The 22133-nt window shown below is 39.0% G+C and overlaps 2 protein-coding genes across 7 annotated transcripts in view; one reads left to right on the top strand and one right to left on the bottom strand.

Annotated features, from left to right (window-relative positions):
• The window catches only part of LOC126963224 (mitochondrial import inner membrane translocase subunit Tim23), a 901060-nt gene that overhangs the window by 66942 nt on the left and 811985 nt on the right, over positions 1-22133 (top strand). The gene's annotated exons all lie outside the window — the stretch shown is intronic.
• LOC126963198 (DNA excision repair protein ERCC-6) overlaps positions 11375-22133 on the bottom strand; it is an 84823-nt gene continuing 74064 nt past the window's right edge. For all 6 annotated transcript variants that reach the window (XM_050805285.1, XM_050805288.1, XM_050805286.1 and 3 more), the window contains 3 exons: positions 17723-17927; positions 16747-16825; positions 11375-15595 (listed from right to left, as the gene is read on the bottom strand). In XM_050805285.1, coding sequence (XP_050661242.1) covers positions 15176-15595; positions 16747-16825; positions 17723-17927 — 704 coding nt within the window. In that variant the 3' untranslated portion in view covers positions 11375-15175. The remainder of the gene's footprint in view (positions 15596-16746; positions 16826-17722; positions 17928-22133) is intronic.

Raw genomic sequence — 22133 nt, 5'->3', positions numbered from 1 at the left:
TGAATCATGGCGGGTGGTTTCCCCCATGCTGTTCTTGTGGTAGTGAATAAGCCTCAGGAGATCCGATGGTTTTATAAGGGGAAACTCCTTTTGCTTGGTTCTCATTCTCTCTCGCCTGCTGCCATACAAGACATATCTTTGTTCTTCCCTTGCCTTCCACCGTGATTGTGAAGCCTCCCCAGTCACGTGGAACTGAGTCCATTAAACTTATTTTTATTTATAAATTGCCCAGTCTCAGGTATGTCTTTATCAGCAGCGTGAAAATGGACTGAAATATATAGCTACATGCCATAATGTGGATAAAACACACCAGTATAACACTGACTTTAAAAACGAAGTCTCAGAATATTAAGTAGAGCAAGATCCCTTTTGATTACATTAAGAACAACTAAAAATAATGTTATTCTAGGTATACACAAACATAGAAGCAAGGAAATAGTACAAAGCTGAGAATAGTGTTTACTAGCTGTGGAAGAAAGGTGGAGGAGAGGAGAGGAATAAACAGGTAACTGTGAGTTATTGGGGTGTCCTTTCTCTTATGCTGGGCAGTGGGTTCATGGGTGCTTACTAGTACAGGCACAACCAAAATAAAACAGGCATGACAGGATGACGGGGAGCCTCTTCTGCCAAGAATTCTGGCTTATCTGGTTCTGAGCACCTGAGGTCTGTTAGAAAGTTAACAACAGAGTAATCAAATAAATAATAAAAAGCTGATTTTTTTGAAGAGGCTAATAAGAGAGACAAATCTCCAGCATGAGATCAAAGTGAACAAAGGGAAGAAAAACATGGAAACAGTCTTAAAAATATTAAAAAAAAAAAAAAAAAAAAATTAAGTTAAAGTCAAAATTTAAATAACCATTTGAGAACAGGACACATGTGAATTTAACATAGGCACATCCTCCTGTGTACTTTACATCATTTAAAGACTACTTGCAATACCTAATACAATGTAAATGCTATGCAAATAGTTGTCATACTGTATTGTTTTTTGTTTGTATTATATTTTATTGTATTGTTATTTTCTAAAAAAGTATTCTTGATCTGAGGTTGGTTGCAGATCCAACCACACTGCAGATCCAGTGTGGAAACCAGGGACAGCGACGGCCAGAAAGGCATGGTCAGTGAATGAAGCACGCCCGGAGACCAACACACATCAACTTTAGAAGGGGAGTACATTAGTCTGTTTTCACCCTGCTGATAAAGACAACCTGAGACTGGAAAGAAAAAGAGATTTAACTGGACTTACAGTTCCACATGGCTGGGGAGGCCTCAGAATCATGGCGGCAGGCAAAAAGGCACTTCTTACATGGCAGTGGCAAGAGAAAATGAAAAAGTAGCAAAAGTGGAAAACCCTGATAAACCCATCAGATCTCATGAAATTTATTCACTATCACAAGAATAGCATGGGAAAGACCAGCCCCCATGATTCAATTACTTCCCACTAGGTCCCTCCCACAACACGTGGGAATTCTGGGAGCTACAATGCGAGATTTGGGTGGGGACACAGCCAAACCATATCATTCTGCCCCGACCCCTCCAAATCTCATGTCCTCACATTACAAAACCAATCGTGCCTTCCCAACAGTCCCCCAAAGTCTTAACTCATTTCAGCATTAACCCAAAAGTCAACAGTCCAAAGTCTCATCTAAGACAAGGAAAGTCCCTTCTGCCTATGAGCCTGTAAAATCAAAAGCAAGCTAGTTACTTCCTAGATACAATGGAGGTACAGGTATTGGGTAAATACAGCCATTCCAAATGGGAGAAATTGGCCAAAACAAAGGGGTTTCAGGACCCATGCATCCAAAATCCAGCAGGGCAGTCAACTTTTAAAGCCCCAAAATGATCTCCTTTGACTCCAGGTCTCACATCCAGGTTACGCTGATGTAAAAAGTAGGTTCCCATGGTCTTGGGAAGCTCCACCCTTGTGGCTTTGCAGGGTACAGACTCCTGCCCAGCTGCTTTCACAGGCTGCCATCGTCTGAGGCTTTTCCAGGTGCACGGTGCAAACTGTTGGTGCATCTACCATTCTGGGGTCTGGTGGGTGGTGGCCCTCTTCTTACAGCTCCAGTAAGTGATGCCCCAGTAGGGACTCTGTATGGGGGCCCTGACCCCACATTTCCCTTCTGCACTGCCCTAGCAAAAGTTCTCCATGAGAACCCTGCCCCTGCAGCAAACTTCTGCCTGGGCATCTAGGCGTTTCCATCCATCTTCTGAAATCTAGGTTCCGGAGGTTCCCAAACCTCAATTCTTGTCTTCTGTGCACCCTCAGGCTCAACACTATGTGGAAACTATCAAGGCTTGGGGCTTGCACCATCTGAAGCCACGGCCTGAGCTCTATGTTGGCCCCTTTCTGTGACAGCTGGAGCAGCTGGGATGCAGGACACCAAGTCCCTAGGCTGCACACAGCTGGGGGACCCTGGACCCAGCCCATGAAACCACTTTTTCCTCCTAGGCCTTCAGGCCTGTGATGGGAGGGGCTGCTGTGAAGACCTCTGACATGTCCTTGAGACATTTTCCCCCATCGTCCTTGATTGACATTTGGCTCTTCATTACTTATGCAAATTTCTGCAGCCAACTTGAATTTCTCCTCAGAAAATGGGTTTTTCTTTTCTATCACATTGTCAGACTGCAAATTTTCCAAACTTTCATGCACTGCTTCCCTTATAAAACTAAATGCCTTTAACAGCACCCAAGTCATCTCTTGAATGCTTTGCTGCTTGGAAATTTCTTCTGCTAGATACCCTAAATCATCTCTCTCAGGTTCAAAGTTCCACAAATCTCTAGGGCAGGGGCAAAATGCTGCCAGTCTCTTTGCTAAAACATAACATTGAAAGTTAAGAAATTAACAGAAAAAAATTGGTCCCAGGCTGATAATACCCATGAGACACAAGCACATACAAAAACCATGCTGGTGAGAAAGCCCCTTTGAAGATGACTCACCCATCTTTACACACACAAGAGTCACACACACACAAAAAACCAATTTACTGTGAGGGAGAGAGCCAGCAGACACCACAAAGAGCAGGATCAACAGCAAGACCTGCAGCCAGTGCAGTAATCCGATGAAGACTATGAAACAGTGGTGTTTAAAATTATTATAGCCACAAGAAGAAAAAATAAGAAAAAAGCATTGTAAGACAAAATCGGGAAGCTTAGAGGGGAGAAAGAAGCAATTTTAGAAATCAACATTATAATTATAAAATTAAAAATTCAGGCTGGGCACAGTGCCTCATGCCTGTCATACCAGTGCTTTGGGAGGCCAAAGCAAGAGGATCACTTGAGGCCAAGAATTCAAGACTGGCCTAAGTGACACAGCAAGACTCTGTCCCTCTGAAAAACTTTTCAAACTTCAGCCAGGTATGGTGGCACCTGCCTGTAGCCCCAGCCTCTTGGGAGGCTGATCACTTGAGCCCAGGAGTTTGAGGTTGCAGTGAGCTATGGTCAAAAGTTTGCAGTGAGCTATGATCAGAGCTATGATCATGCCACTGCACTTCAACCTGGGCAAAAGTGAAACTATGTCTCAAAAAAAAAAAAAAAAAAGTCAATGGATAGCCTAACCAGAAAGTTAGAAATAAAAACTTCCAGAAGGGTGAAAGCAAATGAGGAGAGGCAGTATTCAAAGAAATAATGGCTACAGTCTTCCAGAACTGTTGAAGGACATGAATCCTTAAATTCAAGAAGCACACACTCCATACAGGAGTGTAATAAATCCACATATCTCTGAGGACTGAACCAGAAGGGGAAAAAAAATCACATAAATCAGAATGAAACTGCAGAACACCAATGACAAACAGATGATATCCACAAAGGAACAACTTTTAAAAGAGACAAAATAAACAATTTTCTAGAAAAATCTTACCAAAATTAACTGAAAGCAACACGGAACACCTGAAGGTATTTTTTAAAGTGTACAAATCAGCAGCCTTTAGTACATTCACAATGTTGTGCAATCACCACTTCCATCTAGTTCCAAAGCACTTTCATTACCCCATAAAAGAACCCTATACCTATTAAGAAATCACTCCCCATTCCCCCTCCCCACCCCCAGCCTCTGACAACCATTCATCTGCTTTCTGTCTACAGAATTTCCTGTTCTGTGTATTTTATATAAATGGAATCATACAATATATGCTATCTTTTGTGTCATACATGTTGTTGCATCAGTATTTCATTCCTTTTGTGGCTGAGTAATATTCCACTGTATAGATATACCACATTTTGTTTACGCATTCATCTGTCAATGGATGCTGCAACTGTTTCCACATTTTGACTATTATGAATAGTGCTACTATGAATATTCACAAACAAGTATCTGTTTGAGCACCAGTTTTCAGTTTGTGGAATATTCCACAAAGTATAACTGTTGGATCATATGATAATTCTATGTTTAACTTTTTGAGGAACCACCAAACTGTTTTTCACAGTGGTTGCACCATTTTACATTCTCACCAGCAATGTATAAGCGTTTGCTTATCCATGTCCTTGTCAACACTTGTTACTGAGTTTAAAATATTTTATTATAGTCATGCTAGTGACTGTTAAGTGGTATTTCATCACGGTTTTGACTTGCATTTCCCTAAAGACTAATGATATCAAGCATCTTTTCATGTGCTTTTTGGCCATTTGTATATCTTCTTTGGGAAATGTCTATTCAGATTCTTTAAGCATTTTTAATTGCGTTGTCTTTTTGTTAAGCTCCCAATTTATCTTGCACCTTATGTTAATTATGTATTAACAACTGTACTGACATATAATTCATATACCATATAACTCAATTTATTTCAGTAGTACAATTCAGTAGCTTTTAGTATATTCAAAGATATATGCAACCATCACCACCTCAATTTTACATTTTCATCACCTGAAAACCTAAAAACACCTCCAAACCCCCAACTTTTTAACTATTGTCCTCACTTATGACCCTTTACGCAACCTACTTACCACTTTTTCTTTAAGCAACCACTAACCTCCTATTTCTATAGATTTCCCTATTCTGGACTTTTATATGGATGGGATCATAGCATGTGGTCTTTTATGGCTTTTTCACTTAGCAGAAAATTTTAGAGGTTCGTTAGTGTTGTAGCATGTATCAGTCCTTCACTGCTTTTTGGGGCTGAATAATATTCCATTGTATAGATATACTGCATTTTAAAATCCATTCACCTATTGATGTATATTTGAGCTGTTTCCATTTTTTTACTATTATGAACAATGCTGCTAGAGACATTCATATACAAGTTTCTGTGTGGACGTATGTCTTCACTTGGTTATATACCTAGGAGAAGAATTTCTAGGTCATAGGCTAGCTCTGTGTTTAATCATTTGAGAAATTGCAACTGTTTTCTAAAGTGGCTGCACCATTTTACATTCTCACCAGCAGTATCCGTGGCTTCCAACTTCTCTACAATCTCAACACTTGTTACTTTTTTATTATTTTAGCCAACTTAGTGGGTGTGAAGTGGTATCTCATTGTGGTTTTGCTTTGCACTTCCCTGATGACTAATGATGTTGAGCATCTTTTCATGTGCTTCTTGGCCATTTTTATTTATTTGGGAAAATGTCTAATCAGATCCTCTGTCCATTTTTAAAGTTATTTCTGAGTCTTTATTAGTATGATTCACAAATATTTTCTCCAATTCTGTGGGTTGTCTCTTCCCTTTCTTGATGGTATCCTTCAAAGCACAGAAGCTTTAAATGTCAATGAAGTCCAAATTCTCTTTTTTCTTTTGCTGCTTGTGTTTTTAATGTCATATCTAAGAATGCTTTGCCAAGCCCAAGTTCATGAAGATTTACCCATTTTCTTCTAAGAGTTTTATAGATTTTGCTTTGACAGTTAGGTCTTTCATCTTTTTTTTTTTTTTTTTTTTTTTTTTTTTTTTTTTTTAGACAGAGTCTCACTCTGTCACCCAGGCTGGAGTGCAGTGGCACAATCTCGGCTCCTGGGTTCAAGTGATTCTTCTGGTTCAAGTGATTCTTCTGCCTCAGCCTCCCAAGTAGCTGGGACTACAGGCGCATGCCATCATGCCCAGCTAATTTTTGTATTTTTAGTAGAGATGGGGTTTCACCATATTGGTCAGGCTGGTCTCAAACTCCTGACTTTGTGATCTACCCACCTCGGCCTCCCAAAGTGCTGGGATTACAGGCGTGAGCCACCACGCCTCGCCTCTTTCATCTACTTTTTTTTTTTTTTTTTTTTTTTTTTGAGATAGGGTCTTGCTCTGTCACCCAGGCTGGAGTACAGTGGCATGCTCATGGCTCACTACAACCTCGACCTCCTGGGCTCAAGTGATCCTCTCACCATAGCCTCCTGAGTAGCTGGGACTACAGACGCACATGACCATGACCAGCTAATTTTTTTTTTCTGTAGAGACATGACTTTGCCATGTTGCCCAGGCTGGTCTGAAACTCCTGAACTCAGGCAATCTGCCCATTTGCCTCCCAAAGTGCTAAGACTCCAGACATGAGCCATCATACCCAGCCAACTTTTTAAGTATAATGTAAGGTAAGCGTTCAGCTTTATTCTTTTGCACATGACTATCCACTTGTCCCAGCATCATTTGTTGAAAAGACTGTTCTTTCCCCACTGGATGGACTTGGCACCTTTGCTGAAAATCAGTTGACTACAGATGTTTGCATTTATTTCTGGAATCACCATTTTTAAAAAATACAATGATCTATGTCTATGCTTGTGCCAGTAACACACTTCGTAATTACTGTTGTTTTGTAATTCAAAATGAGGAAATGTGAGTTTTTCTACTTTATTCTTTTTCAGGATTTCTTTGGCTATTCTGGGTTCCTTGCAATTTCGTATAACTCTTAGCATCAGCTTGTCAATTGCTGCAAAGAAATCAGCAGAAATTCTGACAGAGATTATGCTGGATCTGTAGATAAGTTTGAGGAATACTGTCATCTCAACAGCATTATACTCTTCTGATCCACAAACATGGGATGTTTTTCCACTTATTTATGTCTTCTTTAATTGCTTTCTGCAATGTTTTGTAGTTTTCAGAGTATAAGTTTTGCACTTTTTGTTAAATATGTTAAGCACCTTATTCTTTTTTATGCTATTATGAATATTCTTAATTTCATTTTTGATTATTCACTGCAAGTGTGTAGAAATACAATTGATTTTTAAATACTGATGTTGTATCCTCCCATCTTGTTGAACTCATTTATTAGCTTCAATAGTTTTTTTTTAGCGGATTCCCTAGAATTTTCTACATACAAGATCATGTTATTTGCGAACAAAGTTTTTCTTCTTCCTTTCCACACTTTTTTTCTTCTTGTATAATTGTAATGGCTAGAACCTCCAGTACAATGTTAAATAGAAGTGTGATAATGGGCATCCTTGTCCTATTTCTAATCTTAGTGAGAAAGCATTGTTTTTCACCATTAAGTATAAAGACAGCTGTAGATTTTTCATAGATGCTCTTTATCAGGTTAAGGTAGTTTCCTTCCATTCCTTGTTTTTCAACCATTTTTATCATGAAAGGGTGTTGGATTTATTCAAATGCACCTTTTTTTTTCATCAGTAGAGATGACTTTTAAAAATTACATTGACATACGTATTACATTGATTTTCACATGTTAAGCCAATCTTATATCCCTGGGATAAATCCTACTTGGTGACGGTGTATAATTCTTTTTATATGTTGCTGGATTTGGTTTGTAGCATTTAGTTGAGGATTTTTGCATGTATTTCATAAGACACATTGGTCTGCAGTTTTCCTGTGATATCTTTGAGTGGTTTTGTTATCAGGGCAATACTGGGAAGTATTCCCTCCTATTTCTTGAAAGAGTTTGAGAATAATTGCTATTAGCATTTCTTTGATTGTTTGGTAGAACGCAGGGGTAAAACTGTCTGTGCCTGGGCTATTCTTCGTGGGCAATTTTCTGATTGCTGGTTTAATCTGCTCACTAGTGATAGGTCTATTCAGATTGCCCATTTCTGTAAGGTTGTTAGTAGTGTCTATTATTTCACATTATATCCTAGTAATTTGAGTATTGCCTTTTTATTGGTCAATCTAGTGAAATATTTGTCATATTTATTGATCTTTTCAAATAACCAGTTTCTAGTAATATTTTCTCTATTGTTTTTCTATTGTTTCATTAATTTCTACTCTATTATTTCCTTCCTTCTGCTTGCTTTAGGTTTAGTTTTTCTTTCTTCAATGACTCAAGGTGGAAGGAAGGTTACTGCTTTATTTCTTCCTTCTTAATACAGGCATTTACACCTATAAATTTCCCTCTAAGCACTTTTTTAGCTGCATCTGTACAGTTCACTTGTGTCCTAATTTTCGTTAGTCTCAAAGTGCTTTCTGATTACCTTCTTGTTTTCTTCTTTAGTGTATTGGTTATTTAATAGTGTGTTGTTCAATTTCCTAATTGTGAGTTCTTCAAATGTTCCCATTTTTTATTTCTAATTTAATCCTGTGATTATGACCACAAAATGCTCTTTGTATTATTTCTATCCTTTTAAACGTATTGAAGTTTCATGGTCTAGCATAAGGCCTATCCTGAAGAATGTTCCATGAGCATTTGAGAATGTATATGCTGTAGTGCTTGGGTAAAGTGTTCTATAGATGTCTGTTAGGGCCTAGTTGGTTTATAGTGTTGGTCAAGTCTTCTATTTCATTAACCTTCTGTCTAGTTCTGTCCATTATTGAAAATAGGTTATTGGAGTCTCCAGTTACTATTATGGCCATTTTCTTTTTTCATTTCTGTCAGTTTTTGCTTTCTGTGTTTTGATACTGTTATTAAGTTCATATATATGTTTACAACTGTTATTTTTTTTTTTTGATGAGTTAACCTTTTTATCATTATAAAATGTCTCTATCTCTAGGAGCATTTTTGTCTTAAGATCTACTTTGTCTGACACTAGTACAGCCAGTCCAGCTCTTTTGTGGCAATTGTTTGGACTATTTCTCTTTCTATCCTTTTACTTTTAATCTATCTGTGTCTTTGAACCTAAAGTGTGTCTCCCATAGATAACACAGAGTTGGAATGCATTTTTAATCCAATCTGACAGTCTCTGCCTGATTAAATTAACATTTATTATTGATAAGTTGAATACACATTACTTTGTTTTCTATTATCTATTGTGTTCTTTTCATTCTCTTTTACTATTGCCTTTTGCATCAAGTGAGTATTTTCTAAGGTAGTATTTTAATTTTATTAATAATTTTTCAACTACATTTCTGGAGTTATTTTCTTAGTGGTTGCTCTAGCATTTACCATATACATCTTATCAGAATCTAGTAGAATTACACAAGCTTAAGTCCAATAATATATAGAAGCTTTCCTCCTATATAGCTATATTCCCTTTCCCCCTTTTTGTGATATTTTAGGTATACATACTGTATCCATTAATGTTACAAATCCAATACATTGTTATAATTATTATTTTACCATCTGCCATTTCATTAGTCTATTACAGCTTTGCTCTCAGCCACCTCCTTTGTGCTGTTTTGACAAATGTTATATATATGACATTTCTGAATGTTATAGACCAATACATTACATACATATTATTTGATACAGCTGCATTTTGAATCAGTTGAGAGGAGAAAAATATGCATTTATGTGACTTTTATAATTATATAATTGCTTTTACTGGTGCTCTTCATTTGCTTTCAGCCTAAAGAACTTCCTTTAATACTTATTAGGCAGGTTGGTTAACAACAATTTTTCTGTTTTTGTTTATCTGGAAAAGTCTTTATTTCACTTTCATTTTTGAATAATACATTTGCTGGATATAGGATTCTTGGTTGACACTTCTTTTCCTTCGAGCACTCTGACTGTTATACCTGCCCTCTGGCCTCCATTATTTCTTCTGAGAAGTCAAGTATTAATTTTGTTCCCTAAGTGATGTATCTTTTTTTCACTCACTACTTTCAAGGTTTTCTCATCTTTGTTTCCAGCATTTTTTACTATGATGTGTCTGTGAATCCCTCTGCATTTATCATGCTGGGAGTTCACTAAGCTTCCTAGATGTTTTTCAATCAATTTGGAGAGTTTTCAGTCATTATATCTTTAAATATTTTCTTTTTCTTCTGTCCTTCTTGTAATCCCATTACATGCACACTTAATGGTCTTCAATGGTGCATATAATGGTGCTTCACATTTCTCTGGGGTTTTGCTCATTTTTCATTTTCATTCTCTGTTCTTTGGAAAGCATCTCTCTCTTACTCTATCTGCCAGTTGGCTGACAATTTCTTCTGCCAGTTCAAATCTACTATTGAACCCCTTTCGTGCATTTTTTCCTTGTCATAGTTTTTAACTTCATGAATTTAGCTCTTGCCACTTGGAGCTGCAGGGATAAGAAATGCTGGCATCTTGCCCCTCCCTGTGAGGTACCATACCTCTGGACAGGGAGCTGAGGGAGACGGAGCTCTGTTTTCTTGGCTGCACCCACTGAAATGGGAGGGAGGGGGGAGTGTGTTGTGGCTGAAGAGTCTGACTCACTGTTCTTACCAAGATTTGGATTTCCTTGAATAAGTGTTACTTTATTCTACATGCTTTTAGGATAATTTTCAGTACATTAAGTGTTTGTGTCTCTCTGTATAAGAGGAAGGTGTTTATTTTTTGTTCCAATAATCACCAGTTAAAGCTAATTCCTAGGACAGGGGGTCCAGAGGGCCCTTCACATTGCCATTCTGGAAGTGAAAGTCTAAAGGATATCTCAATGTTAGAAAATTTAACTGTGTACTTTACTACACTAAGAAAAGCTATACAGTTATATCAATATATACCAGAAAAGACTTTGAGGACAATCATTCTACCATGTGTGATAACCAATTATGACACCACAATGATAAAAACAGTGGGTTACTAGCAAAGTTAGATAAATGGACCAATTTAACAGAATGCAGAGCCAAGAAACATTTCCATAATTATATGTAAATTGGTAAAGGTGGCATTATACATCAGGAGGAAAATAATAAACTATTTGTTAAAGGTGGTAGGGAAACTAGTCATCCGTATGGGATTAATAATTTATGAGAATGTATTCATGACCTTAGCTAGGGAATGGTTCTTAAAGAAACAAAAAAAATGGAAAGACTGAATTTACTGTATTTTAAAACTTCCATATGATAAACATCACAAAGTAGATATGAGAATATGCTAATTCTCCATATTTTTATATAAAAGTTAAAAGACTCACAACCAAAACTAAAAATCTGTAAAACACCTAGGAATAAGCCTATTATGAAATGTGCAAGAGATTTATGATGAAAGTTACTAAAATTTCATCCAAGAATATAAAAGACTTTAATAAAATGAGGCCTATCATAATACTAATCAGAAACATAATATTAATTATAAAGAAGTCTTTTATTCTTAAATTAATGTGGAAACAAATGCAACCCTAGTCAAAAGAACACCACAATTTTACTGGAATTTAATAAACTAATTCTTGATTCAGCCGGCACAGAAAACACCCAAGAATAAGACACTGAAGAGGGGGAGAAAGGAAAAGCAACTTGCCCATGAATGACAAAACACAACGCAAAGCACCAAATGACAGCGTGAGGAGTGTGGTTGGTAGAACCAACACCTGGATCCACGGGTCAGAAATAGACAACTTAGCATGTGATGAGTTGAAAGCTGACATTTTAAACTGGTGGAGAAAAGAATATTTGTTGATCATTGGAATAATTGCCTTTTTGTTTTTGTTTAGGGGAACAATCCTAAAAGATAAACAACCCACAGGAAAACTAGGCAAATATAACACAAATAGGCAAAGTATGGTAGAGATCTACAAATGGCCAATAACACGCAAATGTTTGATTTTATAAGTAATCAGGGAAATTCAAGTGAAAAAAAGGTACTTTCAATCATGAGATTGGTTAAAACAAAACAAAACAACCTACCGATATTGATACCACTTACTGTTGGCAAGGGTTTGGAGAAATGGGTCCTTTTATGGAGGGTGAATTGAAGCAAGCAATTTTGCTACATCAACTGACATTTAAAATCTACGTAATTAATCCAACAATTCTATGCAGGCAGAGCTATACTTACAGGAATAGAAATGTCTTGCACATAATATTAAATGAAAAGTTAGTTGCAAAATAAGTATGGTATCACCCCATTAATATAAATTACATATTTAAAGCAAACTCGTTGCTGTAATAGACTTCAAAAGACAGTAGTTTAAGCAAGTCAGTATTTTATTTTACTCTTAAATAGCAAGTCAAAGGAGAATAGTTCAAGACTGGCAGGCCAACTTCTCCTTCCTCAACACATGACTTCCATCTCTTGAGATGCCAGGTCACTACTGAAGTTCCCATTGGCCTCCCAGCCAGCAAGAAAGGGGAATGTCAAGGAGAGTGCATACCCTGCTTCTTTATTTAAAGGGCCAATTTGGAAGTTTAAAACTTAGTCATATGGCCACAATTAACTTTAAGGGAGGCTAAGTAGTAGTCTTAAGCTGAGCAGCCAGACGTCCAGGTAAAACTCAGAAATTTTATTAGTAAAGGAAGAATGAGAAAATGACATTATAGCAGCAGTCTGTGTCATGTAATTCTCTAAATGCATGGAGAAGACACACCAAACATAGGACTGTACTTAGCTGTGGAACAGGTGCAAGATGGTGTGGGGGTGGGGAGGCAGACTATTGCTTGAACATTTTTAATGGTGATGGTATTAACATATTTAATTTGACAAAATTTTAAAATCCTTTATTTGTGCTGATAAAGCATGTTAAATACATTAAATCCACACTGTACAAAGCTTTTAAAGTTCCAAAAATTAGATTTTTATCTAAATGAATAAACTTCTCTGCATTGTTAAAACCATTCTACTTACTGCAATGTTCTCCAAGTCCCTCCATCCAGGAGGCATGATGACAATGTGTGCAGATCTCCTCACTGAGACACCACCTTCCCAAGATCATGGTACGTCAGAAAAACTGAGACAAGAACTGGAACAAGGACCACCTTGCTCCTACTGCATTATAGCTTTTGACAGTATTTGTTACTTGAAGAGAAGGCTATACCTTGTCTAGCTCAATACAGTTTATGTTTCAGACACTATAAATGTGATGCCCAAATGCTTCATATGAGTGAACAAGGTCAGTAGATCACCCTGAGAACAAGGAAGACACAATTTCCTTATAGGCTAATGATTATAAAAATAGAAATTAAGAGCTCCCCAGAAACAAACCACTTAGTCAAAAAGGAAGGAGTTTTGACTTCCTTCTAAACCAAGTATTCAAGTTTAAGACTTATTGGCCTGTTTAAAAATTCCTTCTATGACTTCTCAACAATGATGGCAAAGTGACAAGAATAATGTAATCATCATCTTCCCTCATTATATATAAACCAAACTAAAAACCAAAGAAATGAACAAGCTATAATCCAAAAAAACTAGAAAATCCTGGCAGGAATCATAAAGAACATCTCTAAGAAAAGGATTCTTGGCTTAAGCAAAATATTAGAGCAGAGAAAGCAAAACTCATGTCCTCTCATGCAGTCCGGCAAGGCTCCCCCTGCCCAGGACCCTCCTGTCTGAGTCACAGGGACAAGCAGACAGAAGATCTGGACACAGCTATCCATGTTAAGCATGAGCGAGATGTAAAGAAACAGCACGGTAGGAGGGCAGGTATACTACAGAAAATGAGAGAGGAAAAGAGCAGACCAGAGAACACAAATCCAAGAAACAAACTGCACTGAGATAGCTACAGAAGAAATTCAAGGAATACAATGAATTTCAGAAAACAACACTTCAAAGATGAGATGATAAAATCATCCTGAGAAGGAAACAAGAAAAACACAGGTAAGAAAATAAACTGGGCTAGGCGCGGTGGCTCACGCCTGTAATCCCAGCACTTTGGGAGGCCGAGGCGGGCGGATCACGAGGTCAGGAGATCGAGACCATCTTGGCTAACACAGTGAAACCCCGTCTCTACTAAAAATACAAAAAATTAGCCGGGCGTGGTGGCGGGCACCTGTAGTCCCAGGTACTCGGGAGGCTGAGGCAGGAGAATGACGTGAACCCGGGAGACGGAGCTTGCAGTGAGCAGAGATCACGCCACTGCACTCCAGCCTGGGCGACAGAGCTAGACTCCATCTCAAAAAAAAAAAAAAAAAAAAAAAGAAAAGAAACTGAGGATCAAAGCAACACCATCACAGAACCATAAACACATAAACAGTAGCGAGATACAAACAGCCTTGGCTGGAATCCAAACCACAGAAACAGGAAAGCCCGTCACAGGGAATGCAAAGGCAGGCGCAAGACAAAGGCAACTGGAGAGAAGACAGCCTGCCAGCCTGCAGATAAGAGAGGTCTGGAGTGGTGTCACTTCATAGTAATAACAGCTGGGTCTGCTGTGGGCTGCAGTGATGTTTGTGTGCATGCACATGTGTGGTTTTTATGTACCTACTTTTGGCTTTAATTGGATTTTTTTTTTTAATAGCACATTTTGTGACTGTAGGAGGGAAAAAGATGCCCTTTTGTGACTGTAGAAGGGAAAAAGATGCCCTCTGCTTAAAGGAAAGCCAGGGTAAACTGAATACCCTACAACTTTCCACAAATAAATGTTTTATCATTTATTAACAAACTGTTTCATGCTTTACTAATAAAAGTACCCACCAATTTGCCAGTACCTTGAAAAGAGGATCTTTTCAAGAAAATTAATATAATTATCAAACAACAAATAACAAACCTGACCTTTGTGGGTGGCAAACAGTAAATTTAAATGTTTAAAGGTTATGCATCAAAATAATGCTATTACCAGATATTGATGAACTTACTGAACAGGTTTGACTGAATATAAAACCTGTTTTTAGCACCAATAAAAAATATTATTGAGATTTCTGTTCTGCAAACTTCTAACTGTGCTCCCTGACAGCATCTTTTGGGTAAAGGAACAAATTCCTTTGGGTAAAGGAAAAAAGGAGTAACCGTTAGGTCCCTGATTTTTTAACATAATTCAGAGTGCCAAAAAAAGAAATCAATCCAAGTATTTTCTCCTTTAGCTAGCATTATTAAAACTTTTTAACTTTCAGAGAAGAGTTTCGTCTTCTTAAAGTTTTAATTCTGAGGTAGATGTCATGCAAACAAACATCAAGTGCAGCCAACTTCCGTTGACAAACATGATTATTAATAATAAATTAATAATCAGAAATGCCCATTAGAAAAAGAGACTTGAAAGTTTAGGAAGCAATGTTGTTTAGCAGTATTCTGGCTTAAGTTTCCAAATTCCTTCACCACCAGAAGTTCTATGAAAAGTGCACAGATTTCTCAATAGTTCTCGGAAGACACAAGACTGCGATGCAGATAACTTGGATTCAAACTCCTGTAGTATCTCCCTAGTGCTGGCCTGGCCATCAGTGTGGGCCTGGAAAGCGATGAAGTTTCTCATCTCCACCAGAAGGTCATCATGTTCTGTGGTGGGAAGCAGGGCAGAAGCTTCCTGCAGGTGCCCGCTTTCACTTTCTAAACGCTCTGGCAGAATCAGGTGGTTTCTAGCTCTCATTTTAGCCAAGAGTGAGGAGGAAGCGAGGGCCCTGGACGAAGAGTCTGCATCTTCTGCTCTTCCACTAAAATGCTCAGGGACATTATCTTTTCCCTCCTTTTTCATGATGCCATCCTGGAAAAAGAAGACCACTATATTGATATATTTAATCTCTAGTTTATGCCCCTACTTCCTTCCCCAAAAGCTGTGAGGGGTCACCAGACAACACATGTGCCAGGGTGGTGAGGTTGACGGGGTAAGACTAAGACTCCACCTAATGAAAAGGGAAAGGAGGAGGGTCCGGTATCTAAATCCTCCCACTGTTAAGAGACCATTTCCTAAAAAAAAAAAAAAAAAAATTAAAAGGGGGGCAACCAAGCCATTCCCTTAGTCACCACTCTGCATGGTGGTGGAAGGGAAGGCAGAGTGGAGGTTTCCAGGCAAGGTTTCAGGAAAATCTGTCTCTAGGAGGCCCAGGACCACTTTCAGTGCCCATGGGCTTTTCCTATTCTTCCTCTCAAATGGACCCTGACCTGTACACTGTGGATAAGGAACAGTATCATAGCTATACTTCTTTTTCCTCACTTTTAAATCTTCTTACTCTTTCCTACCTTACATCTAATGCAAGTTTCCTTAAAAAAACACAAATCTAACTCTGAAAGGGTCTCAAATCCCTACTGCTAAAAGCACAGAACATGGGAAGTCAAAAAGGTACTCATATTCCTAAACACGTTCATATTAACTTAAAATTGGAGTCTGAATCTGGGAGTTTTAACATAATCCTTAATCAGAAAGACCAGAAAGACTTTCACTGAATGGTGGAGTCTGGACTAGTTTTAACCACTGTAGCACTCAAGGCAAGCAGGGCATTCTTGAACAGAGAAAGACAGGCACTCTGCTCTAGCAGCTAGTGAGTTACAGACACCAACATTCAAGGCAGTTTTCTGGACCTTTATTTCAGAGGGTTGTGGTCTCTGGAGCTGGCACTTCCCCTCTAGACAAGGCAGGCTGTCCTAGCAGCAACACACCCATCCCTGTGTCAACCTTCTAATGGCAAAACAGAAATGCTGCTACGGATCTTGGGTTAAAGACTTTGTCTTTAGGAAACCAGCAGATCCTTTTAGATTCAAGTGAATGTGCATCATAAATCAGAGCATGCAACACAAATATCAGGTGTCATTACACCAGAGATAACCATTTTCTTCACACCCAAAATCAGGTGAAATTTTCATGGCATTCAATCAAGCAAATCTCACCCTGGAAAGCAAAAAGGTTATCTATATTACCTGGCACTTCTCTGTTGGAGATGTCGATGAAGAATGCTGCACAGAGAAGTTAGAATTCCTTTTCTTACCAAATCTACTCCTAAAGAAGGAAAATAATCACAGTAGATTAAATGTTTGCTTTTGAGACTCAGAGATCAAAATACTCTTTCAACAATGAACTTCTTCCTGGAAACATTTCCATTTGCATGGTTATTCTTTCACAGCCACGCCATTTCTGCTCTATCCCCCTCGACTCTTCCACACCACCCTCCTAGAAAGTAACTGCTGGCCGGGTGCAGAGGCTCATGTCTGTAATCCCAACACTTTAGGACGCCGAGGTGGGCAGATCACTTGAGGTCAGGAGCTCGAGACTAGCCTGGCCAACATGGTGAAATCCCATCTTTACTAAAAATACAAAAATTAGCATGGCATGGTGGTGGGAGCCTGTAATCCCAACTATTCGGGAGGCGGAGGCTGCAGTGGGCTGAGATCACACCACCGCACTCCAGCCCGGGTGACAGGGCGAGACTCCGTCTCCAAAAAAACAACAAAAAAAGGAACTGCTGCATCTCAGAATGAGAACCACTCAGTTTCTTGTTCAAAAGATGATGGGAACCATTCTCAATTCCAGGTAGGAAAATCATTCTAAAAGAGCATACTGAATAACAAAGTAATTAATGTGTGTTGTAAATTGGCTAATTATCTCATTAAAGTTTAATCATTATCCTGGATCTCTTACTATTTTTAACAACACCATCTCTCAAATAAAACCAATCACTTCTCCTGAAGCCACTTTGGAAAACAGGGGATGAAAGCAAGTAGGAAGGCAAAGTTGTAACAGTATTTCTACAAGTCACCCAGATTTCGCTGCTTTAATCTTTCCATGAGGGATTTATTCCTGAAGAGAAATAACATAAGCCTCCACACCTGCTCTGATTTTATTTCTAGCCTTAGTTGTTTGGCCTCCTTGCAAGTATGGCATGCAGCAATCTCTTACTTTGTTCCTGCTGGTGCACCAGAAATCCCCCTGTGGCCAGTCCAGGTGGGAACACCAGACACTGCTCCCAGACACCGCTGACGAGAGAGCCTCAGTGCTTTCAAGGCATCCTGAGCCACTCGGTTGGCTTCTGCTTCCACCAGTACATAATCTGGGCTGGCTCCATCCATGATGGCATCGTGCTTCATGACACTGTGCACGCCAACTAGCAAGAAAAGAAACAGCAAAGTGATATTTCACTTTGTACACAAGAAAGACACTTTTCTCCTCTGTATAAGTACAATATTGTGGTAGACAAAAAACAAAGTCATAGTAAACTTAGATAACCCTAGAGAATCAATGATAAAAAATAGTAAAATAATTCAGGCAACATAAGAAAATAAAATTCACATACAGAAACCTGCAACGTTCCTATTTACAAACAATAGCCAGCTAAAGATAAAATGGCAGGAAAATTCTACTTACAGTAACAGAAAAGACAAAACACTTAGGAATAAACCCAAGCAATGTGTAAAGCTTGTATGGAGAAGACATGAAAACACTCCTGGGAAGAGAGACCATCAGACTTAAACAAACAGAAAGATATCCCTTGCATTTGACAAGAATGACTCAATAACCATTTTCCCTGAGTTAATTTATATGTTTAATGCAATCTCAATAAAAATATCAAGCTTTCTTATGAAGTTAGACAAACTGATATTAAAGTTCATATAGAAAAATAAACCTTCATGAATAGATCAGAAAACACTGAAAAGGCAAAGTGACACCCTACTGGACAATAAAACATGCTCCAATTACAACAGTTTGGTGCTGAGGAAGGAAGAGACACAACAGGAGATTGACCAGAAACTAGAAATAGATCGAACTACATTTGGAAATGTATTACATGATAAAGGCATCTCTCATCACTGAGAAAACCATATTTGAAATAAATGATGCTACAAACGTTGGGGCACAAATGTTGGGGCATTTTATCTTTGAACCAAGATAAAATCCACACCTCATACTCTAAATGGATCAGAAATCTGAATGTAAAAAGCAAAACCATACAAGTAGTACAAGAAAACATGGTGAATTATCATATGATCTATGTGTAGAAAAGGCTTAGAACTACAATTCCAATTAATAAAAGACTGACAAGCGTTTTTTTTTAAAAAAAAACCTGTTTCATAGGAAAAAAATTATCATAATAAAAGACAACCAATGAGGAAATACTTGTAACATATATGAAAAATGAAAAGTTAACATCCCTAATATATAAAGAACTCTTTAAAACCAAGGGGAAAAAGGGACCAAAAATCTGATTTAGAAAATGGACAAAAGATATGAACAGACAAATTCACATAAAGAAAAATTTTTTAAATATAAATGGTTCTATAAAAAGTTCAATTTCACTCAAAGAAAATAACTGCAAATTAAAACTTAATATATCTTTTCTCATCTATCAGACTGGGAAAAATTAAAAGTATAACACCACACTCTTGACAAGGCTCTGGGGAACAACTGCTGGTGACAATTCAAATTGATCTAAACCTTACAAAAGGGAGTTGGGCATTATTCAAACAAACAAAACAACCTTACATATGTGTTCACCTTTTGATCTAGCAATCTCTCTTGTACAAGCACAGGATTATTTAGTGCAGCACTGTGGCTGAAAGAAGCTATAAACAATCTAAATCCTCATATGTGGATAAACTGGGGTACAGGTTTAATATCTCTTAATCAAAATTCCTGGGACCAGAAGTGTTTCAAATTTTCACTTTTTTGGAATTTGGAATAATTGCATATACAAAATGAGACATCTTGGGGGTGGGCCCCAAGTCTAAACACAAAATGTGTGTATTTTTAACATACACCTTACACACATAGCCTGAAGGTAATTTTAATATAATACGTTTATCAATTTTGTGCAAGAAACAAAGTGTTAACTGTGTTTTGACTGTGACCCATCACATGAAGTCAGGTGTGGAATTTTCCACATCTGGCATCATGTCAGTGCACAAAAGGTTTTGATTTTTGAGCATTTTAGATTTCAGGTTTTGGGTCAACATAGCAGAGCAATAAAAATTGCTAAAGGAGGAATAGCTCTCTGTTAACTAATACAGGAGTGGCTGTCAGGATATATGAAGTTTTTTAAAAAAAGAAACAGAAGATAACATAATGTACAACCTTTTGTGTAAAAGAATAAGGGAATATGAAATTATACATGTGTCTGCTTATTTCCACAAAAGAAACTGATACAGTGCAGCTGTGTCCCCACCCAAATCTCATCTTGAATTGTAACTCCCACAATTCCCACGTGACAAGGGAGGAACCCAGTAGGAGATGATGAATTATAAAGATGAGTCTTTCCTACACTGTTCTCATGAGTGAATGAGTCTCACGAGATCTCATGGTTTTAAAAATGGGAGTTTCCCTGCACAAGCTCTTTGCCTGCTGCCATCCATGTAAGATGTGACTTGCTCCTCCTTGCCTTCTGACATGATTGTGAGGCCTCCACACCCACATGGAACTGTAAGTTGATCAAACCTCTTTTGTAAATTGCCCAGTCTTGGGTATGCCTTTATCAGCAGTGTGAAAATGCACTAATACAGTCCATCTGTACCAGTGGGGAGGTGCGCTGCAGAAAAGATACCCCAAAATGTGGAAGCAACTTTGGAACTGGGTAACAGGTAGAGATGGGAACACTTTGGAGGGCTCAGAAAAAGACAGGAAAACATGGGAAGGTTTGGAACTTCCTAGAAATTTGTTGAATGGCTTTGACAAAAATGTTGATAGTGATATGAACAGTAAGGTCTAGACTGAGGTGGTCTCAGATGGAGATGAGGAACTTGTTGGGAAGTGGAACAAAGGTGACTCTTGTTATGTTTTAGCAAAGAGACTGGTGGCATTTTGCCCCTGCTGTAGAGATTTGTGGAACTTTGAACTTGAGAGAGATGATTTAGGGTATCTGGCGGAAGAAATTTCTAAGCAGCAAAGCATTCAAGAGGCGACATGGGTGTTGTTAAAGGCATTCAGTTTTATAAGGGAAGCAGTGCATAAAAGTCTGGATAATTTGCAGCCTGACAATGTGATAGGAAAGAAAACCCCATTTTCTCAAGAGAAATTCAAGCTGGCTGCAGAAATTTGCATAAGTAACGAGGAGCCAAATGTTAATCCCCAAGACAATGGGGAAAATGTCTGCAGGGCATGTCAGAGACCTTCATGGCAGCGCCTCCCATCACAGGCCCAAAGGCCCAGGAAGAAAAAGTAGTTTCATGGGCCTGGCCCACGGTTCATGCTGTGTGCAGCCTGGGGACTTGGTGTCCTGCGTCCCAGCCACTCCAGCTGTGGCTGAAAGGGGCCAACACAGAGCTCAGGCCATGGCTTCAGATGGTGCAAGCCTCAAGTCTTGGCAGCTTCCACAAGGTGTTGAGCCTGAGGGTACACAGAAGTCAGTAACTGAGATGTGGGAACCTCCACCTAGATTTCAAAAGATGTATGGAAACACCTAGATGCCCAGGCAGAAGTCTGCTGCAGGGGCAGGGTTCTCATGGAGAATCTCTGCTAGGGCAGTGCAGAAGGGAAATGTGGGGTTGGAGCCCCCACACAGAGTCCCTACTGGGGCACCACCTAGTGGAACTGTGAGAAGAGGGCCACAGTCCTCCAGACCCCAGAACGGTAGATCCACTGACAGCTTGTACTGAAACTAGGCCTCATAAAACTTAGAAACTAGGCCTCATATAGAAAAAAATTAACACCAGGTGGCTCTGGATAGGGTCCCACCCTGCCTCGATAGGGTCCCACCCTGATAGGGTCCCACCCTGCCAATTCCGGGAAACAACCTCATGGGGTCCCACCCTGCCAATTCCGGGGGTCCCACCCTGCCTCGAAGTTCCCGGAATCAGCAACTCCAAGAAAAAAACCTCATAAGGTCCTGCTCTAACCAATTAGGACACGACACCTTGCTCAGGCCATAGCTAGACCCAATTATCACGCGCCTAAAGCTTTGTTTGAATTTCGCGCCTTAAGCTGTGTTTGAACTTGTGTTTGCCTATATAAACAACCTGTAACAAGCACTCGGGGTCCCAGGGCCAACTTAGAGCTTGGGACCCTAGCGCGCTAGTAATAAATAACTCTCTGCTGTGAATCTCGTGTCGGTGATCCTTCGCGGCGACCCCTGCCCAGGAGGGAATCGACAGTTCGGTTCCAACAGTACCATGCACCTGGAAAGGCTGCAGACACTCAATGCCACCCATGAAAGCAGCCAGGAGGGAGGCTATGCCCTGCAAAGCCAAAGGGGCGGAGCTGCCCAAGACCATGGGAACCCACCTCTTGCATCAGCGTGACCTGGATGTGAGACATGGAGTCAAAGGAGATATTTTGGAGCTTTAAGATTTGACTGCCCTGCTGGATTTCAGACTTGTGTGGG

Source organism: Macaca thibetana, chromosome 9 (assembly GCF_024542745.1).
Source record: "Macaca thibetana thibetana isolate TM-01 chromosome 9, ASM2454274v1, whole genome shotgun sequence".
Taxonomy (NCBI): Eukaryota; Metazoa; Chordata; class Mammalia; order Primates; family Cercopithecidae; genus Macaca; species Macaca thibetana.
Note: the sequence above shows the minus strand (reverse complement) of the source record. Positions and strands in the feature narration are given on the sequence as shown.